The sequence below is a fragment of the Miscanthus floridulus genome, chromosome 17 (genome assembly GCF_019320115.1).
Source record: "Miscanthus floridulus cultivar M001 chromosome 17, ASM1932011v1, whole genome shotgun sequence".
Classification (NCBI taxonomy): domain Eukaryota; kingdom Viridiplantae; phylum Streptophyta; class Magnoliopsida; order Poales; family Poaceae; genus Miscanthus; species Miscanthus floridulus.
The window spans coordinates 89658519-89678694 of record NC_089596.1 but is presented as its reverse complement, the minus strand read 5'-3'; the positions used below and the strand labels follow the sequence as shown (position 1 = coordinate 89678694).

Below are 20176 nucleotides of genomic sequence, written 5' to 3'. Positions count from 1 at the left end.
ATGAATGTCATTGTGATGAATCCAATGAGGATTAAGAGGGGGGGGACTGTAGGAGGGAGTCTGGAGATCTTCAAGACAAGGTACAAGCTAGTCCAAAATTTAAAATTACAATAGGTCCAAGAAACTAAACGAATCACAAGAGACTTGGAGGGTAGTTTTATTGAGGAATGACATCTACAAGAGGGAAAGGCTCCTTTGATTTAGCTTTGGTGAAAACTAGAACTATACCCCGATAGTTGCTATAGGAATTGCAGATGATTTAGAATAAAATTAGACTACATATAATTACTTATATGAAGGGATAAACTATTATGAATTAATTGTAGTGGATGGTGTGACACGCTGATATGGACAACTAAATGCATGTTAGTGGTGTATTTGTGCTGACATGTATATCATAATTGCATATGCTAGTGGACTATAATTGTATTTGATAGTTGACTGCTAAGGTGAACAACGACTTACATATCGACATAGAACTTAGTGGGGTTTGAAATTATAAGATATAGATTGCAAAACCTTAGAGGGTAGGGGGGAAAGAAAGAAGAGGGAAAAACAACAATAGTTTTAACCCAATAAATAGGTTGGCGTGCTACTGTATATGGAGCTCATGCCATGAATACAGTAGTGAGGCATGGAGAGAGATCAATTACAATAAAATAAACAAATGTGCAATTATATAAAAAAACTCAAATACTATGTTGAATAAAAAAAAAAAACTAGCTACCGGGTGATAGGCTGGCTTGCTTGTTGCAAAGTATTATTTTGTGAAATGAGTTCCGTGATACAACTTGATAAGTTCATGGTACTTCTACATGTTACATGAGTTCTTCACTACTCTCGAGTCCTGGTCCGTTCATTCGCCGTGACCATGGACGCACGAAAACGACTGAAGTTCTTATGACTGTTTGTTTCTATGTTACTTCTTTGATGATCCTTTTCGAGCTAATCAGCAGTCAAGCCTACTTTCATTTCATGCCATGGTGATGGTGGCATTGGCATGCATCCTAAACAGCAGTTTTGATCGCTAATGGAGATGGCTAAACTTAGTTGGGCGTCCAGGCGCCGGTGTACACGGCGCCATGGCCCTTCCAGGTGAGCACGAGCATGTCCTCCTCCCGCTTCACGCCCCACCCGGTGGCGTGCTCGCTCAGAAGGCGCCTCACCTCGCCCACCGCCTCCTCGTCGAACACAACGGCCGCGAACCCGTTCCTCCGCATCCGCTCGGCAAGCCTCGCGCCGGACTCGGAGCGCTCCGCTCCGTCGGCGTCGTCGGCCCCGACGACGCTCTCGATCTTCCGGCCCACGGCCGCCTCGTGCTCCACCCGCCGCGGGCTGTCCCTGGGCGCCGACGTGTCCAGGGCGTCGAACAGGATCCAGTGGAAGTCGAAGCACCCCGCGATGCGGGTGGCCAGGCTCGGCGAGTCCAGGTCCGCGTCCTCGTCGGTCACGGTGACCAGGCACGGGTTCAGCGCGCGGACGGCGTCGAGGAACGCGTCCCGGGAACCCGGCGCGACGTGGCGGATCCAGCTCTGGCAGTTGACGACGAGCGCCTCGCCGTCCCGTAGCCCCAGCGACTGCCGGTCGGACAGCACGGACGCGAGGTCTTGGCAGAGCGCTGCCTGCTTCTTTGGAGGCGACGACGTCGGGCTTGGGCTCGGGCTCCCGCACTTGATGACGCTGAACTCCAGCTGCACGCCTTTGGACTTGGCGAAGTTGGCCAGGCGGAGGCCGATCTCCTCGTCCGACACGTCGAGCTGGGGCGGCACGGCGGGGCGGGCGGAAGGCACGGTGATGCGGAGCGCCGGCGGGCCCCCGGGCCGCTTCGAGAGCATGTCGATGAGCGTCGGCCACTGCATGCAGCGTGTGACGCTGAGGTCAACGACGTGCACCGCGGCGCTGCCCACCACCGCCCGGAGGATGGCGCCGTTGGAGGCCGTGAAGCCGAAGCGGTGCCACGGCGTGAGGTCGACGTACTCGGCGAGCTCCGTGACCGACATGGCCCGCTCCCGCGGCGCGGGCGCCCTGGCGGCGGCAGACTGGGTGGCGCCGGCCGGTCCGCACAGGCGGCACGCGCGCGCGACCAGCGCGCGGAGCAGCCACGACGTGAGGCGCTGGCTGGGGTCCCCCTGCGAGGAGGCGATGTTGTTGAGCACCCACATGGCCTGCTGCGCCAGCGTGACGTCGTTGGACTCGAGCGCCGTTGCGCAGTGGAGGAGCAGCTGCTGGATGCGCGGGCCGTCGATGAGCCCGCCGGAGAAGCAGACAGAGCTGTGCGCCGCCCTGAGGTTGTCGCCGCCGCCGGTCCTCAACTCCTGCTCCATGCTCCGCACCACCTCGTCGAATGGACGTGCCAACCTGCTACAGGATTTTGGGATGACAATCCAAATAGTTAGGGCTGGCTAGGATCGAGACACTTGTCGGCCTCGGATTGAGCGGCTTCGGATCATCTCAGGAGATGTGGAACGAAGCAATCCCTAAGCCTGTCTCCAATAGGAGACCTATTACGAAACCTAAACCCAAAAAGAATTTCCAACACAATAATTATAGTCTTCAACAAAGTCCCTATATGGAAGATCCATTTTGGATGTCAGGAGAGGCATAACCCAAATCTGAATATCCTCTTTCCTGGAGACCTATTTGCATAAAGGGTTGTCTTTTGGGTCCTGTCGTTGGACAAGACAAAAAATAAGTATTGAACCTTTTGCTACACAAAGGATGAATAAGTCTTTTATGTTGGGTCACGGTTGTTGAAGACACTACAAGGATCGGGCTGCTAGTTGCTTTTGGAGTTCGGTAGCAAGCTACTGCAAAGGCGACTTCTGACTGAGACAGAGAATTAGCAGGGTTGAGGTGCTTGGTGGTAGTTTTGGTTTGCTTGTTGGAATGACTTGGGGGTATTTATAAGAGCTCTGTGAAAGATCCTCAGTTCATCTCCTTGGGTGAGGAAATTGGATAGCAATTTGGACGCTTTCTATTGGGGTAAAGACAATCTGATTTATTCTTTTAACGCCCTTGTCTGATCGTGCCTGAACTGCAGAATATGGTATATGGAGCTGGTCACAAATTCCTCTCAACTGGATTGCAACTGACTAGTGACTACTACTACTCAAATGAAGCTACAAAACACTCGATACCAAGGCAGAAAACAGAACCCGAGTCATCCTGAAATACCGAATTTTGTTTAGACTTCAGAGTTTCAGGCAGCATCGTTTTAACCAACTCTTCTTTTTGTCGTCAAACGGTTCAGCCTAACGACACGAGTTTATGACGTGTATTAGTCTGTCCCTAGGCTGCAGCACCTCCTTTTATTAAAACTAGAATAAATTTTACGCCGGTGAGAACTGAGAAGGCGACGGCGGAACAGCCAAAGCCGCCCGGACTCTTTTGGCCGTTCAGAGCAACGGACGAAGAACTCTGAATAAACTTACCTCACCTTGTCATTCTCCGGACCCCATTTTCTATGCCGGAGGGCGGGCGCTCCGAGAACCCAACAAGCAAGCAGGCCAATTCTAAAGGAGGTAAAATCCACACGAGCGGGCATCTCCGGGCGCTGACGAAGAGCCTGTTGTTCTCGTCACTCCGGGAGCCCTGATTGGAACATAATTGGGGTGTGCCTGTCGCGACGCCTTGTCGTATCTCTGTATTCTTGCTGTTGATCTTGACGAGCGATTGGTTGCGCGACAGAAGGGAAACTACATGGAATTCAGCCTCCGATCGATCCGACGATCCTCCGGCGCCACGTGTGCACTGCTCGTGTCTTGCTCTTGCGTGCATGGCCTCATTGGTCAGTTGTCAGTCAAGATCAGTCAAAGATACCTTGCAGCAATGAGCTGCTGACGATGCGCATGGAAGGGACAAGGAATTGTGAAGAACACCTATCGACTGCTGGACCACACCAGCGCGAACTGTAATGCATTCGAGTGATAAGAGCATCGCGGAAAGATGTCTGCACTGAAACAAATAGTGTCTGTTCTTCTTGGGGAAAAGAGAAGCAAATGTCTGTCAGTCTGTCATACAGCTGCCTGGGGCACACAGAAAGATGTTTATTTTACAACAGACCGTGATCAATCACTGAAATATGTTTGGCTAATGATTTCTCTGAAGAATTTCCTGACTAACCGAAAGCGCCGGTCTTCCGTCAGAGCTCTGATGCTCATGTGCCTGATTGGGGGATAAAAGCGACGCGGGTGATAGAGAGCCTTCAGGCCGAAAGAAACGGGAGAATCTGAATCCTCCTTTCGGAAAGCCGCGACCTGTGAATTTATATATATATTCATTCACGAATTCATCTATCTATCGATCCCGGAATCATCTATACGGCGGTCTCGATGCCGGATTTGAAGGACGGATGACCAAAGGCGACAGTGACACTGCCAATTAGCTAGCCAATTCAACAGTTGGCACTGAAGAACATATTACATACATCGTTTTTCAGGGACACTGCACGCATTAAGGCACATGCAACATTCTTCCATGATCTTTGTTTGCTCCCTTCTCTGCGTGCTCCGTATCTTGCAAATTTTTAATATCAATCACGAAGATTATGCCGTCGTTTTCCATTTTTGCCGACTGTTCGAAGAATAATACTGGCTGTCCTCCAATGGGGGCGGCGAGGTTCCGATTCTCGGCGTCAGGCCGTGGCGTGGTGGGCATCATCATCGGCGGTCTTGGGAACCTTTATCTCCAGGGACCCCTCGCCGTCGTCAAAGTATGCCTCCACTTTCCTCCACTCCGCGTCCTCCGGCAGCTCCACCCGCCGGACGAAGCCGTGCTCCCACCACCGGCCGGCGCGCCAGTCCCGACCGTCCGCTGGCGGCGGTGCCCGCCACAGCCCGCTGATGTCGATCACCTTCATCGCGTCCCCGCTCACCTCCACGTCGCATCTCCTTCCACCTGAATAAAGACCGAGAGGGCAAAATAAAAAATCCATCTTTTTGACCTAGAACGATGCTGGTTTCTTGGTCTTGGCAATCGTCACGAACACTCTTTGCTCTGCGCTTGCATTTCTAGCTACGCTTTCACCACGGTCCACTACGATCGATGTGGATTGCGGTGTGCCGCACGCAAACGCAACGAATATTTCTTGTGAAAAAAGCAGTGTTCTAACGTTGCTGTAAACGATAAAGCAAACGGAAGCTAGTGTGGGGAAAAGGAGGATGCACACATGAGTTATGGTTGCTTTCATCCTCTAGCTCTAGCTACTGCTAGTTGCAAAAGATCTCTCTGGAAAACTGTAAAGCATTAAGCATCTGAATACTGAAGTGTGGATGATGGACGGCACACTGCCAATGCGATTTTCTGTCACGCCGGCTCAGTAACGCATTAGCTGGTGGCACACGCAAGACCACAAGTAGAAACTATGCGGAACCGATGCCGCATAATATCGCAAAGATCTAAATCTAACCTACAACTACTAAATGGAAATCATCTCATATGAGTTTACAATCTGAACTTTTCATAGGAATATTGAATAGAGACTCTACTGAATATTGATGCCTGTTTCTGTGCGGTGTTCTAACACCATTTCCAAGCTATCACAAGGATCCATTAATCCATGAACAGCGTGCACAACCAAGTGAAAAGCATGGAGCTGGCAGCGATCGTAATTCGTACCTGGTATGTCGGCTCTGAGGTAGTACTCGGAGTCGGTCTCGGCCCAGTCGACGGTGGTCCTGGCGTTGCCGCGGCGGAGCGCGGCGAGCAGCACGTCGGACTCAAACTCCCACAGCGGGAACGGGTCGGCCGGGTCGAAGAACTTGCCGAACAGGAACGGACTGAACAGGGACCCCTCCACGAACACGGCCCTCGCCGCGGCGTCGGCGCCAGCGCCCTGCAGGAACCCGCTGAACGTGTTCTCCAGCAGCGACATGCGCCACCTGGGCGCCACGGCGTCGCCGCCGCCGCAGGGCAGCAGCCGGACCTCGATCGCCAGCCTCCCCGGCATGGCTGCTCAGGCTGCCGCGGGGAAAGCGCGCCTGCGGGGAGCGGATGGTTTATAGGAGCGGTGGCGCCGCGGTGGAGCTGGCCTTTGGGGAATGCAGAGGATGGGAGGCGCAATTCCGTTCGCCGTTCACTGGCTATGCCATCGATGTGATTCCCGCCTTTTTCTTATTTTCCCCTCATCATATATACTGGACCTCGACATACTGGGCTGCTAAAGTGTGATTAAATGCTTAGCCCAAACATATGTGTTTCTCACGGCCCGGCCCATTTGTACTTCCTTATCAATTTCTTACTGTTTACATTTTTTTAGAAAATGGAACTGACAAAGCTAAGTTTTACAGTAATGCTAACGTCCGTCCTGACCCTGCCCGGGCTGCCCCCTGCACGGCACGCCGCGAGCCCCCGCCCGTGTCGCGCGACCCCGCCCGCGCCGTGCTCCCGCCGCGGCCGCGCTCCATTCGGTTGCTGAGGCCACTGTTGAGGTTCATGTTTAATAAGCTCCGCACCATTCCGTGACATCGAACTTCACGTCGATGTCGAGCTCCGTATGTTTAATACGTTTCAGACGTACGTTTCATATGTTTCAAATATTTAATCTGTTTTAGATATATGTTGCAGCTAATGCTTCATATTGCAAGTGTTTTCATCAGCGGGCACAGGAAAACGAGCGCGAGCGAAGGCGGTCCGCACATGCACAGCAGCAGGTGTGGGCGTGCAGCTATAGGAGGGCAGGTGCGTGCAGGTGTAGCAGCATGCGAAGCAACAACAGGCGGGCATGTGTACCAGCAGTAGGCAGGCGCGCAGCAATAGCAGGTGCAATAGGCAGGGCAGACGCAACAGCAGCACAACAGGTGGAGCAGGCGCGGGTGTATGGACGGGGGTTAGCGTTCGAACGTCCAGACGCTAGCCATGTCGTAAGTTTTACACTGAGTTTTCAGCGGCTGAACAGATAAAAGGGTGAGGTATGACATAAACTAAAGGAAATAACATAAGCTAAGTCTATTACTCTTTCAGGATTTCTAAATGAAAAAGTCCAAATTACTCCCCTCAAGTTTTGACATATGTCCATATTATCTTTAAACCTATATTTAGTTCAATTTACTCCCTCCAACTATTTCAGTTGGTCTAGTTTACCCCTTAACATGATTTGCTATTTTTGTTTTTCCACGTATTAGTTTTGTCTTAATATCAACTTTTGTGATATGATAGAGAACATCATAAGTTATGTTAGAAAAATATATCTTAACTTTTTGCCACTATTTTGATAGCTTAGGAAATTTAATAATAAATTAACACTAGAGATACAATATCGTATAAAACATAATGATGAAAAATTCATAGTACATTTTTCTAACACAAAATACACCTCTATCACCTCACGAAATTTAAAACTAAAATATAATTTGTACAATGAGAAACAAAAATAAAAATCTCTCTAAGGTGTTGGTTGGACCAACTTAAATAGTTGGAGGGAGTAAATTGAACCAAATGTTAGTTTGGGGGTTATTTGGACATATGCCAAACTTGGAAGGAGTAATATGGACTTTTTCCATTTCTAGATATGAAAACTGTTTTTTTTAATTGCTATTTTCTTTTTCATATTTCATACGCGATGCTAAAATGGGCCGAACAGTGCAAAGGTTGGCCCAAATTATCAGCGTTTTCACGGATTGGCCCATAAAACTCTCACGTCTACCTAGTACCTCCACCCGAGCGGGCCCGAAGTCCATCACCAACACGCAAAACCCTAGCCCAATCTCGTTTTCCACGTCTCTCGCTCCCGATGGGTCTCTTCTCGTGGTGGAGGGGAGGGCGACGCGGCGGCGGCCCGCCGGACCAGCAGGGCCAGCAATCCTCGGCGGTTTCGGGGGTCGCGGGAACCGAGGTGGCAGCTTCTGGCACCCACGGGGCGGTGGAGGTGCGGCGGCAGCGGCAGGCTGCGGACGCGACGGTGTTCGAATTCGGGTCCGCGGCGGAATCTGGCGCCGCTCTGACGCTCGCTGGCTACTGCCCCGTCTCCGACGAGCTCGAGCCGTGCCGCTGGGAGCTGGTCCCGGCTGCTGGCGAGGGCGCGCCGCAGTTCCGCATCGTGTTCTGAGCGCGAGGCATCTCGGATGGTACCAGGTTTCATCATTGGTATAAAGATGTGATGGTTGGGGGTGTACTGATAACCAACCATTCAGTGGAAATAAAACTTGAGATATGATTGATGAGTTTTCTGATTAGATATGGATGGTCTTCTATGCTCACTTTGCCTGCTGTTGATTTGGTTCTTCTATGCTTACAGTCACAGATGAATAATTCGCCACTACTGGCAAACAGTAATGTAATATACCAAATTAAGCTAAGTGAAATCTGTTTTTCCGGGGGCGTATGGTAAGAGCGCTAAAATTTGTGGTTGAGTTATAGCATGATCGAAAAAATTGCAAGATACATGCTCGGTGTACATGGCAGATAGTCCCTTAAAATCACTGTTCTAGCTATGGTGTCATATTATTAGAGCTGGACACTGAAGATCCTACAAGGTACAGGGGACTTATTTGGAAGTCAACTACATTTGTGGATGTTGCTTAGTGTAAGTTGTTTGTTGTTAATTGTGGTGTGATATTCTTAGAGCTGGTCATAGAGAATCTTTTAGGGACTACCAAATTCCTACGTTGAACCGGAAATTCTCTGTTTCGAATGATAACTGTCTGGGTGTTCACTGGCTGTCTAGGAAAGAACAGAATTCAGAAGGTACCAAACATCAAAACTATACTTGATTGGTTCTGTGATCAAAATTCAAAGCACCTAACGCACCACCATGTGGCAGGCTTTGCAAGCTTGAACTTATTTGCAGTTATGCAGTCTATATTTTCTTTTGTGCCTTTGGTTTCAGTATCAACATACCTTGATACAATTATTGTATTTTCTATATATGTAAGTAGAAAACATTAAACACCCTAAATGCTGATAATGTCTGTAACAAGTTAATCAATCGTGTTTTTTTTTATTATGGCTTTCTGGAGTTCACTTGTCCTTGTTTTTGGTTCCAGATTACTAGATCATTTGCTTGGTTCTTGTTAAGTTGGTTATGTTGAATCAGAAAACATTTGTCTTGTCACAATTCTCATATTGGCTCAACATTGTTTGTTGTAGCTATATGAGCTCTGTACCAATGCTCCAATAGTACTAAGGACAATCTGTCACTACTCTTTAAATTTCTGAGAATGCCCCGAAATACTTCCTGGTGGAATGCAGGAGGGAGCAGCAGTGAATTTATTCTACTGGGACGTTGGCTATCCAAGTATGCTTTGGTACTAGGATGGCTAACATATGCTTGATACTCAAATGCACAGAAAACGGCATTTGAACTGGCTAGTGAAGCATCCTAGGTGTGGTATGGACGGGTATAGATGGGTAGCTAGGTGAGTCTAGTGGGTTAGGTGTGGTGCACACTTGCTAAATCTAGCACTAGATAGCTCCTAAAAAGCCTTTAGATCCATTGGAGCAAACTTCATTCACGTATGATCGAGAGTTGGAAGTGAATGGAGGGTTAAATGCTGACCGGATGCTGGTTCCGGAGTGAACGGACGCTGGCGTAGAGTCCGGTCAGTTCATTTAATCAAGGTGAAATCGTCTGGACGCGACCGGACACTGAGAGGTGAGTGACCGGACGCTGGGTGCCAGCGTCCAGTCGACTCCAGTAAGGTTCCAGAGAGGGAAAATCATGACCGGACGCGTCCGGTCAGTGCTGACCGGACGTCCAGCGTCCGGTCACAACTTAAACACTGGAGTTCGGGGAGAACTGACCGGAGCATCCGGTCAACATGACCGGAGCGTCCGGTCACCCCGCAGAGGCACATAACGGTTCGTTTTTCAACCAAGGTTATAAATATTTCCTCTATTCGTGTGAGGGTGTACTTTTGCTCATTCCAACAGCTGAGAAACACCTTTGAGAGTGCCAAGAAGAGCAAGGTCCTAGTGAGGTGATTGAGATTTGAGAATCCCAAAGAGAGCCCTCATTAGTGAAAGCAAGAGTAGCAAAGTGTGCATCCACCCTTCTCATTAGGCTTGTCATGGTCAAGTGAGAGTTCATGCTTGTTACTCTTGATAATCGACATCACCTAGACGGCTTGATTAAGAGCTTGGTGATCATCCGGCGGAGCTTGTGGATGACCCAACTCAAGTTATGAGCGGTTGTGGGTAATTCACCACGACGGAGTGTCGAAGAATCAACCCGTAGAGAGCACTTGATCCTTACGCAGATCAAGGGGAAGCTACACCCTTGTGCGGGTGCTCCAATGAGGACTAGTGGGGAGTGACGACTCTCCGATAACTCGGCAAAACATCGTCGCGTTCCTCCTTCTCTCTTTACTTTGAGCATTTACTTTGAGCAATTCAATTCTTGTCATTTACATTCATAGAATTATCATGCTAGAGTAGGATTGGAACATAGGTTGCTAAACTTTTGTGCGGTAGATCAATAAAAACATATTCTAGGCACAAGGGGTTAATTGGGCTAACCGTAGGACTTAATTATTGAAAGAAATTTAGAATTAGCCCAATTTACCCCCCTCTTAGGCATCTTGATCCTTTAACTGTCGAAACAGGTTCATTACTCTGAAGACTGCTATTTTGTTAGGTCAACCTCAGAGTATGTTTCACCTTCCTTTATCTACTTAGGCATATGAGCAGTTTGTTCAGGTTGTGGCTATCCTTCGAAATCTTCACCTCCAGCCATCACCAGATGTCTGGTCCTATTCTTGGGGTACCAAAAGCTTATGTTTCAGCCCGAGCATATAAGCATTTAGTTGGCAGTTGACAGGCTCATAGGGGCTTTCTTTGGCTTTGGCTTTCTTCTTGTTAGAATAAACGAAAGTTCTTCTTCTGATGGTTGATGGGCTTAATACCAGACAGACTCTTCGACGAAGGGGCATGGTTTTAGACAACTACAATTGTGTTTTCTGCTCCCACCCTATTGAAGAGGATTTGTTTCACCTGTTTTCCCATTGTCCTTTCGCGGGGGCCTGCTAGAACACCCTTCAACTTCTGGCTCCCAACACTTCAGAGTTTGATCAAGTTCTGGAAGCCTTCAAGATTCAGTTACACCTTCCTTTCTTCATGGAGGTGATTGTAACTATGTGCTGGTCCATCTGGTCGGTAAGAAATGATGCAATATTCAACGGTGTTCTGCCCTCAGTTCAGCGCTGTAAACTCATCTTCAAGAAGGAATTCGCCTTAGTTGTTCTAAGAGCGAAGGCTAAACTTCATCCATCAATGGCTAGGAGCTTATGTGTAATCTTGCTCAGTAGGGGGTCAAACCCCTCCTGTTTCCTCAAAAAAAATATATATATATATATTGTTGAGCAGCTCTGCTGCCCTACATTCAAATCGGACCGAGGGGAACGAAAGGCACGGTTTCGCTATATAGCGAACTAAACACGACAGGGAACACTGAATGATCGAAAAATCAAGCCCTGCATAAAAGTCAAACCATGCAGCGCGCAGCCCACGAAGACGTAGGTCTAGCCTGATCAGTTAATTTGTTATTTTTTTCCTTGGAGAAATGATGGAATGTGGCAATGCAGGTCTTGAAGCAAATTCCACGGAATCAAACTATGTTAGTTCGGTTTGATTTAGGACTAAAAACGAAGAGGTCTGCTGTCTTATGTTCCCCATTTTGTTCATTAATGTTGGAGATGTCCTGACTAGGATGTTAATTAAGGCCGCTGAGGCTGACTCAATTAAAGGTCTGCTCTCTGATTTTAGAAATAAAGGAGTGAAGGTATTATATCGCTGCAATATCAGATGATGCTATTATCTTCTCAGACGCAGACCCTATCCATCTCCAAAATCTGAGGTGAACTCTAGTGTTGTTTGAACAGATCTCCAGGATAAAAATTCATTTCTGCAATAGTAACTCATTCCAATAGACCTTGATGAAGATACTAGTCATTCTATTTTCCACAATCTTTGTTTGCGTGTCCAGTAGGTGTCTTTCCTATTACAGTACTTATTTGAATGTTCCTCTGCATTATGATAAAGCTGAGGAAATTAAGAAGACATACGTCAGAACGACTCTTTTTTTTTTTTTTTTTTTGGCTAGAAGCATGCCTCCGCCTCCCGTTGGATTGCATTAGTGCAAGGTGTTGCAAGGCTTGTCAGTAGCAATTTGATACGTTGTCAGTAGCAATCTTACATCATTAATAAAGTCCTAATCCCTCATGTTGTTTGTATGTGTATAATCTTATACATGAAATCATATTCAGTCATGCTTACATCATTGCCTGGTCATTAAATCACCGTGTAGAGCACCGCCACGTCTGCAATCTCCACTTCATTTTTTTTTGCACCAGTGAGCAAGCGACATCATATATTTTTTTTTAAAAAAATCTTTAATGATTTATGGATTCAATAAATAATTCGTCGTCATATTTTTGTACTCAAAGAATTGTTGATGATATATATGAATTGACATATCAAGAATTCAATTAATATTCTCATTGCATTTAAAATTGTTTTTATAAACATATACATGTCGCGCATTTATATTTGCTGACTATTTTTGACTAAATTTATAGAAAAGAACACAAATATTTATATGTCATGAAATGATCATATTATGAAAAAAAAATATTTGTCATGTATTTGATGATATTAGTTTGGTGCTATAAATCTTATTATTCTTTTCTATAAATTACTTAAACTTAAAAGAAAAATAATTTAAGATTACTCTAATATTTAATTTGATCAGAGACAGGAGTGGGAGCATACCCCTCGTTCATTCGGACGCTACTATCAGTCTAGCACGGTAGGCGAGAGAGTTCAATTAATAAAAAGTTAAAAACTGCTAATTGCTATGCTGGAGTTTCCATGGATCAAGAATGAGAAGATATTCATCTGCCCAGTTACAACGACGGGGTGGTGGCGCAGTTGGCTAGCGCGTAGGTCTCATAGCTGTTTGAGTTATCCTGAGGTCGAGAGTTCGAGCCTCTCTCGCCCCAAACTAATTCGGCCGAACTGATGATGAAACGCTCTGTGACACATGGTCGTCACGACATGTCATCCTCTCGGATGATTCGAGCACCTCTGAGCTTCGGTCTATTTTTTTTCTTCTCCGGCCTCGCAGCTCACAGACAAACTGGTCCGTTGATTTCTAATCCAGCGAACGCGACCTCACTACAGCCGCAGCCATTTTTCCAATAGCAGAGCACGTTGCCATCCGCCGCCGCCGCCGCCGCTGCACCCTCCACTGTCGCTGCTTCTTCACCTCCTCCGTTCTCAAGCCCCAGCCCCTCTCCTCCGGCAAGCACCCAGCTGCTACACGCCCCTTTGCCGGCCCAGGAGGTACATCTCTAGCAACCTGAATTTGGTTGTTTTTTTTTTTTGATTTCTCTTTCTGTTTTTTCTTCACGTCGGCGTTGGTCGGCGAATTTGCTGAAGTTGTGGAGTGCGTTTCCGTCGCAGGGGTGGAGGAGGCGTTGGTCTTCATCTTCTCACTGAATATTTAATATATTTTGTACTTGTGACTATATTTGTTTTATGTGGCAGCAGGGAGCCAGAGACTAGTAAAACTATTTCCTATATGTCATAGTAGATTGGAAGAAATTATTCCCAAAGATGCTCCTGTCAGGTGATCAAGGCCTTCCTAGGTTCACTGCTATTTCAAAATTCCAACTCATTTAGTACTACTATAATTCACAAAAAAAAATCTGCAAAAGTGGAAATGCCAGTTCAAGTAGTAACAATCCTAGACTTGCTGATTCGCTATGGCACATTCATTCTAGGCTTGTTGCTTTCAACCTCAGCTACCTTCCAGGAGGAGATAAAACTGTAATTGCAGTGCCTAGAACAACTGATCTAGCATTCCAAGCTGCCAGCAGAATTCTCAGTTCTGGGGGACTCGTAAGTGTTCTTGTCTACATTGGGCATCCAGGCGGAAGGTAAACGCCAATTGCAAACATTGTGTCCATTGTGTCCAATTGCTCTAGATTCTGGACAAGGAATGCATTTCTTTTATGATTTATTTATGACAAACATTTACAACTCAGGCCCTGATTAGTTCCAGGGTGCAAAGTTTTATAGTGTTTCTGCATGCTGGGATTGGGAGGCATTGGGCAACCACAAAGGAAAATTGATTTTTTTTTCTGTCAGTTGTACAATTATCCTGTCGTGTAATATTTATGTTCTTGTTGGTGAAGACAATACCGACAGGGAAATCTTGGTTTTCAGTAGTGCACTGTCCATCACGATGGAATATTGCAAAAGGTCCCTTTGTTTACTCATTGCGCCAAAGAAAAAAAAATCTCTTATACTCTTGGTGAGGAGAGACAAATAAATAACATTTTCTAAAAATGGCACTGATTTCATTTTATTTTATTTAAGACAAATCAGTTATGATTTTGTAAACTAAAACTGATTTTTATTAATTTATAAAATTGAAAACGGTCTTTGAAACTATCTGGATGACCAAAGTTATTTCTCCGGTTTAAAAAATTAGAGAGCGTCTGGTACCTGATTTTACAATTACAAACTGAAAATTGGACTCCTGTAAATGAAGCTTGGAAAACGAACTTCATCATAAATTTTACATCACAGAAATTTACTCAAAGCATTAAGCCTAGTAGTACTAGTACTTATTTATGATTGATGCATGAAGTGAGGTTGGATATTACACCCCCTGCTTGCTCTTGTCTTCACAGATAAAAAGGCCAGGTACGTGTGTAAGCTTGCCGCACTTCCTAAAAGAAAAGCTGGACAGCACGCGCATTAGATGGCTGGGCAGGGAGGACCAGCTAGAATGGGGACGTGAGTGATCGATCAGAGCTGGTCTGCTGAGAGTTCAAAAAAAAGAGCTGGTCTGTTGATTGAGATGTAGATGGTGTATAGCGTACGTTAACCATTAGCATCAGGAAGTTTAGTTTCAGGAAGTTGGAATTTTGGGTTATTGTAGCACTTTCGTTTTTATTTGGCAATTAGTGTTCAAACATGGACTAATTAGGCTCAAAACGTTCGTCTCGCAATTTCCCACCAAATTGTGCAATTAGTTTTTTTCGTCTACATTTAATGCTCCATACACGGACCGCAAACATTCAATATGATGGCTACTGTAGCACTTTTTGGGATTTTGAGTTGGAACTAAACATGGGCTGAGGGAGGACCAGCTAGAATGGGGACGAGAGTGATGGATTCAAATTCAATGCTAATCCAGAAATTCAATGTTCCTGTACTAGCAGCTTACCAGCGCACTTTTGCATTTATGTTTTTTTATCGAGAATTGGAGCTTAATTGGTTAAAGGGTGTACCCAGTGCAGAGAGCTCCTGCTCTATACGGGGTCTGAGGAATGGTGTCAGTGTCAAGTTTTACCCTCATCTGTGCAACGCAAGATGACCACGACTTGAACTCGGGAACTTTCGGTCACAAGCGGTAAGACTACCGCTTGCACTAGGCCCGAGCTTAATTGGTTGATGGCTAAAATTTGGTTGCTAAACTTGAGCAGCCCAAGTTTTTGTTGTCATTTGGTTTGCTATTAAAACTTGCTCCAATAGCTTAGCTATTTTTGTTGTGGAGGCTATTTTAGAATTTTTATAGCAAAAGGTAGGCTTCAACAAATGTGTTATCTGACTTTGTAAAATAAAAAGCTGGCTATCCTTTGATTTTTGGTGGCCATATGCTCGCTATCTGACTTTGGCTTGCTTAAGCCATGACAAATATTTTAGCCAAGCTGTTGGAGTTGCTCGATGTCACATTTTGCTTGCTTAAGCCGCGACAAATATTTTTACCCTACTTTCGATGGCCAAATCTTTGGCATGATAAATTTTGGTAGTAAATCAAAAGACCCTTAATAATGTTTTAAAGGTTTAAATAATCAAATATGTATATGTTCATTTTTATTAATTACTGTTAGTGAGATAAACTATTATGTTATCTTGTCTGCTTACAGATTCCTCTGCGTCAATCGGGGCGAATTGTAGATCTGTGATGATGATCTGCTTAATCTATTAACAATGACAATGATTCGTCGGAGAAAGAACAAGAGACTGTGATTACACATCTGATTACCGTTCGTTGCTGACTTTCCATGCAAAAATTTGTTTTCTATGTTACAGCAATGATCTTGCACGTTAGCACCAAATAATTATTTTCCTTGATAATGTGAGATACGAGGCATTTTTTTACTGTCTTTATTAAAAAAACGATAACAAGGCGGTTAATCAGTCACAGATCATTTCTTGAAGTATGTGTCCTGATAGCGCAAAATCTTGATAGTTAGCTTTTAGGTTTTCCCGTTGTAACGAAGGGATCAATGAATCAAATTTCCTGTTGCAACGAAGGGATTGATGAATCAAATGATATTTTTGTTATAATTTGCACCGCTTCTCCTTCTCAATCGAACTCTTTTTTATCGTAATGTGCCGCTTCTTCTCCATCTGAATGAAACTCTTTTTTTATCCGTAACGTGCCGTTTCTATTATTACCCAAGTATATGGTTTTATTAATCGATAATGATAGGACGCGGACTGTCGCAGAACCGACCAATTTATAAGAGTACAAGTACAATGACAGCCCGCAAGCGGTCGCACTGTCATACTTGAACCCATATAAACCCGGTAGTCCGTCGAGTACCACAACGGGTCTCGATAAACGATTTACAACAACCAAGATCGTACAGGATTCAACATACATGCCACATATTACATAAAGTTCACAGATACATTTCGTCATCAGAGTACGAATAAAAGTTATTACAAACCGAGTTTGATAAATAAAGCGGAAGCAAATAAGTTCGAAGATAAAGTTTCCAACATAGTTTGATACCGTGCCAAGTAAGATCACGGTCCACAAAAGCAAAGATAGGAATTAATAAAGAAGCCTGCCCAAGGTTTACTCCTCATCCACAGCGGGATAGAAGCAACTCTTGCAATAACCATGATACACAGTGCCATCTGCAACAATGGGAAATAAAACCCTGAGTACGAGAAGGTACTCAGCTAGACTTACCCGTCATGAACCAGAAATAAAATGACTCCAAGGATTATGCAAGGCTGTATAAGTGGACGTAACTTGACAACATTTTGTGTAAAAGGTAATTGACCTATTGTACAATTATGATTCCTTTTATCAAGTTAATTATAACTCTCCATTTCTAGATTCGCAAACTATCCTATGCTAAATATGTGGTATATCATTTAGAAGCATACAATAGTAACCATAGCAGGTATTGAAATTCTATTTTCATCCGAACCATCATATTTCATAACACAGTTACTACGATGTTGGAGCTAGTCAAGTTTCTCACTATCCGGGAGAGACGGCGATTCGAATCGATTTCAACCAGCTAGGAATTTATTCCTAACACAAACCCAGGTCTACCAGCCACGATAGCCTTAGGTCACATTTGATACAACTCAGGTACACATTTCGCGGGTCCGTACCGCGCCGCACAATCTGGAACACCAGATGCCAGGATGCTTAGGCCAAGCCTGCCCTTGGGCTTAGTCTGATCGTTCCCCGGAAGGAGCGCACAACAGAACGGGTCCCGGCCTGAGTTGAATTACTCGGCTTCGCGGTCGGAACGAGTTATCCGGCCAGCTAAGTGAGAGGCATGCGTGTAATCTTGTCAGAAGTTCCAACAACGGTACGGTCCTTAACCGACATAGATGGGGATAGATCCACACCCAAGACCTCCATGTCTTGTTGCTTCTCTATCGACCTCCCGTCCAGTCTTGATTTACTTTTACCACATGGTTCTGTTCCACGATGGCAGATATAGTCAACCGTGCTCCGGTATCCCCCTATATCTCGCGGGTGACAGGACATCACCCGACTTCTACCGGTCTAAGCATGGCTAAGCATATATTCGATCCTGGACCTATACCGGTTAAAGGGTTAATATCTGGACAAGGAATTTACATGCATCAAGTGGTTCTATTCAACTCTTATAACCTAATGCATCAATCATAAGTACGTAAGTAAACATTTGTAAATTACTGGGAGACTTATAATGCTCCAAGGCTTGCCTCGCAGAAAGGAAGTAGGGCGGTGGTCAGGACACTCCGGAAGCTCTTTAGGGTTCTGCTCCACGCCTTCGGGAGCTGCGGCTTACGGATCCTCCTGCTGATTCCCTTCCTCTGCTTCTTCGAATTCCAGTAACGTGATCTCTTCCTCTGATCCTAGATGCATGAGTATGGCGTAAGTATTACAAATGCATAAATATTAACAAGTGCATCATATTTATTGAGTAGGTGCATATCTCTTCTCGATTAATTAATTAACTATTTCCACAATGCATCGATTATGCCATAAAACAGTAGCTACTTGTTTCACTCATAACTAGAGTTCTACTAATCCAAATTTAGTGATCCTAGACTTTCTGGAAAGCTTATCAAATTCTCTACAACTTTGTTATTAACCATTTTTACAGTACACATCAGTTTCAACATGCAACTCATCAAACTCTAGAATCTGTCCGGAAACTATTCAACATGCAATATAAAGTAACACTACTTCTACTTCATGTAATCATTCCAAATTTGACAACATAAAATCTACCAATAGTGTAAGCATACCAAATACATTTTAGATAATATAATGGTGAAGCCCAAACTATTTATTTAAATGTCTTTATTATTTTATTTTGATATCTAGGTTAAATAATAAACATATACCAGATGTACTTCATAAATTCTCAAAACTTTACAGTGCCTTACTAATGCTATCAAAGGACTACTATAAAAATTTCATGTCATTTTACCAAGTAGAACATCCTATGCAAAAATGACAAGGCAGCAAGGCTTGCAATAGCATAAATGGAAAACCCTATTAAAAAGTGTCAAGCAACAGATTTCCTATTTTTCTTAGCATCCATATACTACTAGGATTACCTCCAACAAATTTCAGGAATTTTGGACTCATAAATAATTTATAAAAATTCATGCAAGGATTAACTATTCATAAAAGAAAGATCTATAACTATAAATCTACACATGCACTGGTCCTCAAATTTTTACCAGAGTTCATATATGCTAAGACTAGCTTACCACAAAAATTTCATAAATTTTAGAGCACAGGAACTCTAGATATAAAATAAACAAATTTGAATGCATTCAAAAGCACATTTCAAATCCCTATTTAAATATCCAAAAATTTCTACTGTACAAGTCAAGAACATATTTTTCCTAAATACTACACTTCCTAAGGAACACTAACAAATTTATTTCACAATTTTTGGAGCTACTAAACTGAAGATACAAAAATTACAAAACATATGAAATCTGCATTCAAAATGAACGGGATTTAAAACATGGAGTCACTGACTGGTGGGACCCGCTGGTCAGGGGACCCCACGAGTCAGTGACTCGAAACAGGGCAGCGGCGCTGCACAGCGCTGGCGCGGCTAGAGCTCGTCGCCGGTGAGTTCTCCGGCGAAATCACGGGCACCATCGTGATCTACTACTCAAGATGCGTTGAATGGTCTAGGTGGTGACAGTGCTAGTGCGGCGGAGCATGATCGTCGTCGGTGATGGCGACACGGCGGCGCTGCTCAACTCTGTGCCGGCCGTCTCCGGCCATGGGAAGGCTAGGAGAGGCACGCAACAGTACCACGGTGTCCTAGTGACTCTATTTTAGCAACAAATGCATCACGCAAAGCTTCGACGACGCTTGACCACGGCACGGTGGTGTGGGGGTTAGAATGCTGCGGCGCGGGTCATCGCGTTCCACGCCGGCGGGATCACTAACGAAGGTAACGTCTTAGCACCGGCTAATACATGGCCTGACCAAACGCTAACGCTCAAAATCGAAGGAAAAGCGCCGATGAGCCGAGCTATGGCCAGCTTGCCGTGGAGGCGGCCATGGCGACCGAGAACTCCGGCGAGAAAGGAAACGGTGAATACGCCCTCACCGAAGCGTGATAGCCGCTGCAATCAAGACGAGGGGTGGAGGGAGGTGTGGCGTAGCTACGGGCGAGATGGAGGCGGTGGTGGTGCGACGTAGAGCACGCGAGGCGACGGCGGAGGCGGTGCTGTGCTCGGCGGTGTTGCCTGGTTCCACGACGAGAGCAAGGGAGGGCGCTGGAGAGGGAGAGAGCTGGTGTGAGCGAGTGGGAATGGAGCGGGCACACGCTGGGGAGTTGAAGCCGCGCTCAGGCGCGTCGTGGCCTGCGCGGTTAGGGCAACGGCGACGTGCGGCCGTCGCCGTAGACACGCGGTGCGCGGGCTCTGTCGGTGGTCGGCCACTGAATGGCTT

The 20176-nt window shown here is 45.6% G+C and overlaps 3 protein-coding genes and 1 non-coding gene across 4 annotated transcripts; 2 read left to right on the top strand and 2 right to left on the bottom strand.

The window, feature by feature from the left end:
- Positions 1 to 865: 865 nt before the first annotated feature.
- Positions 866 to 2324, bottom strand: LOC136514775 (scarecrow-like protein 32). The gene has a single exon (XM_066508485.1). The coding sequence runs from the start codon at positions 2322 to 2324 to the stop codon at positions 1047 to 1049; it is 1278 nt and encodes a 425-aa protein (XP_066364582.1). The 3' UTR covers positions 866 to 1046.
- A 2028-nt stretch (positions 2325 to 4352) lies between these two features.
- LOC136518374 (22.3 kDa class VI heat shock protein-like) lies at positions 4353 to 6085 on the bottom strand. Its single transcript, XM_066512021.1, has 2 exons — positions 5617 to 6085; positions 4353 to 4896 (listed from the first exon to the last, which is right to left on the bottom strand). The coding sequence occupies exons 1-2, from the start codon at positions 5945 to 5947 to the stop codon at positions 4634 to 4636; spliced, it is 594 nt and encodes a 197-aa protein (XP_066368118.1). The 5' UTR covers positions 5948 to 6085; the 3' UTR covers positions 4353 to 4633.
- Positions 6086 to 7670: 1585 nt separating this feature from the next.
- On the top strand, positions 7671 to 8171 carry LOC136518550 (uncharacterized). Its single transcript, XM_066512226.1, has one exon. The coding sequence runs from the start codon at positions 7730 to 7732 to the stop codon at positions 8042 to 8044; it is 315 nt and encodes a 104-aa protein (XP_066368323.1). The 5' UTR covers positions 7671 to 7729; the 3' UTR covers positions 8045 to 8171.
- A 4675-nt stretch (positions 8172 to 12846) lies between these two features.
- TRNAM-CAU (transfer RNA methionine (anticodon CAU)) lies at positions 12847 to 12932 on the top strand. Its single transcript is given in 2 exon segments — positions 12847 to 12884; positions 12897 to 12932. It is a non-coding gene; the product is annotated as a tRNA-Met (tRNA).
- The last annotated feature ends 7244 nt before the right edge of the window (positions 12933 to 20176 follow it).

Excerpts from the sequence above, each read along its gene's own strand:
- LOC136518550 (XM_066512226.1), top strand. The coding sequence starts at position 7,730 with ATGGGTCTCTTCTCGTGGTGGAGGGGAGGGCGACGCGGCGGCGGCCCG.
- LOC136514775 (XM_066508485.1), bottom strand. The coding sequence starts at position 2,324 with ATGGAGCAGGAGTTGAGGACCGGCGGCGGCGACAACCTCAGGGCGGCG.
- LOC136518374 (XM_066512021.1), bottom strand. The coding sequence starts at position 5,947 with ATGCCGGGGAGGCTGGCGATCGAGGTCCGGCTGCTGCCCTGCGGCGGC. Across the intron at positions 4,897-5,616 it reads CCTCAGAGCCGACATACCAG|GTGGAAGGAGATGCGACGTG; the intron begins GTACGAATTACG and ends GTCTTTATTCAG.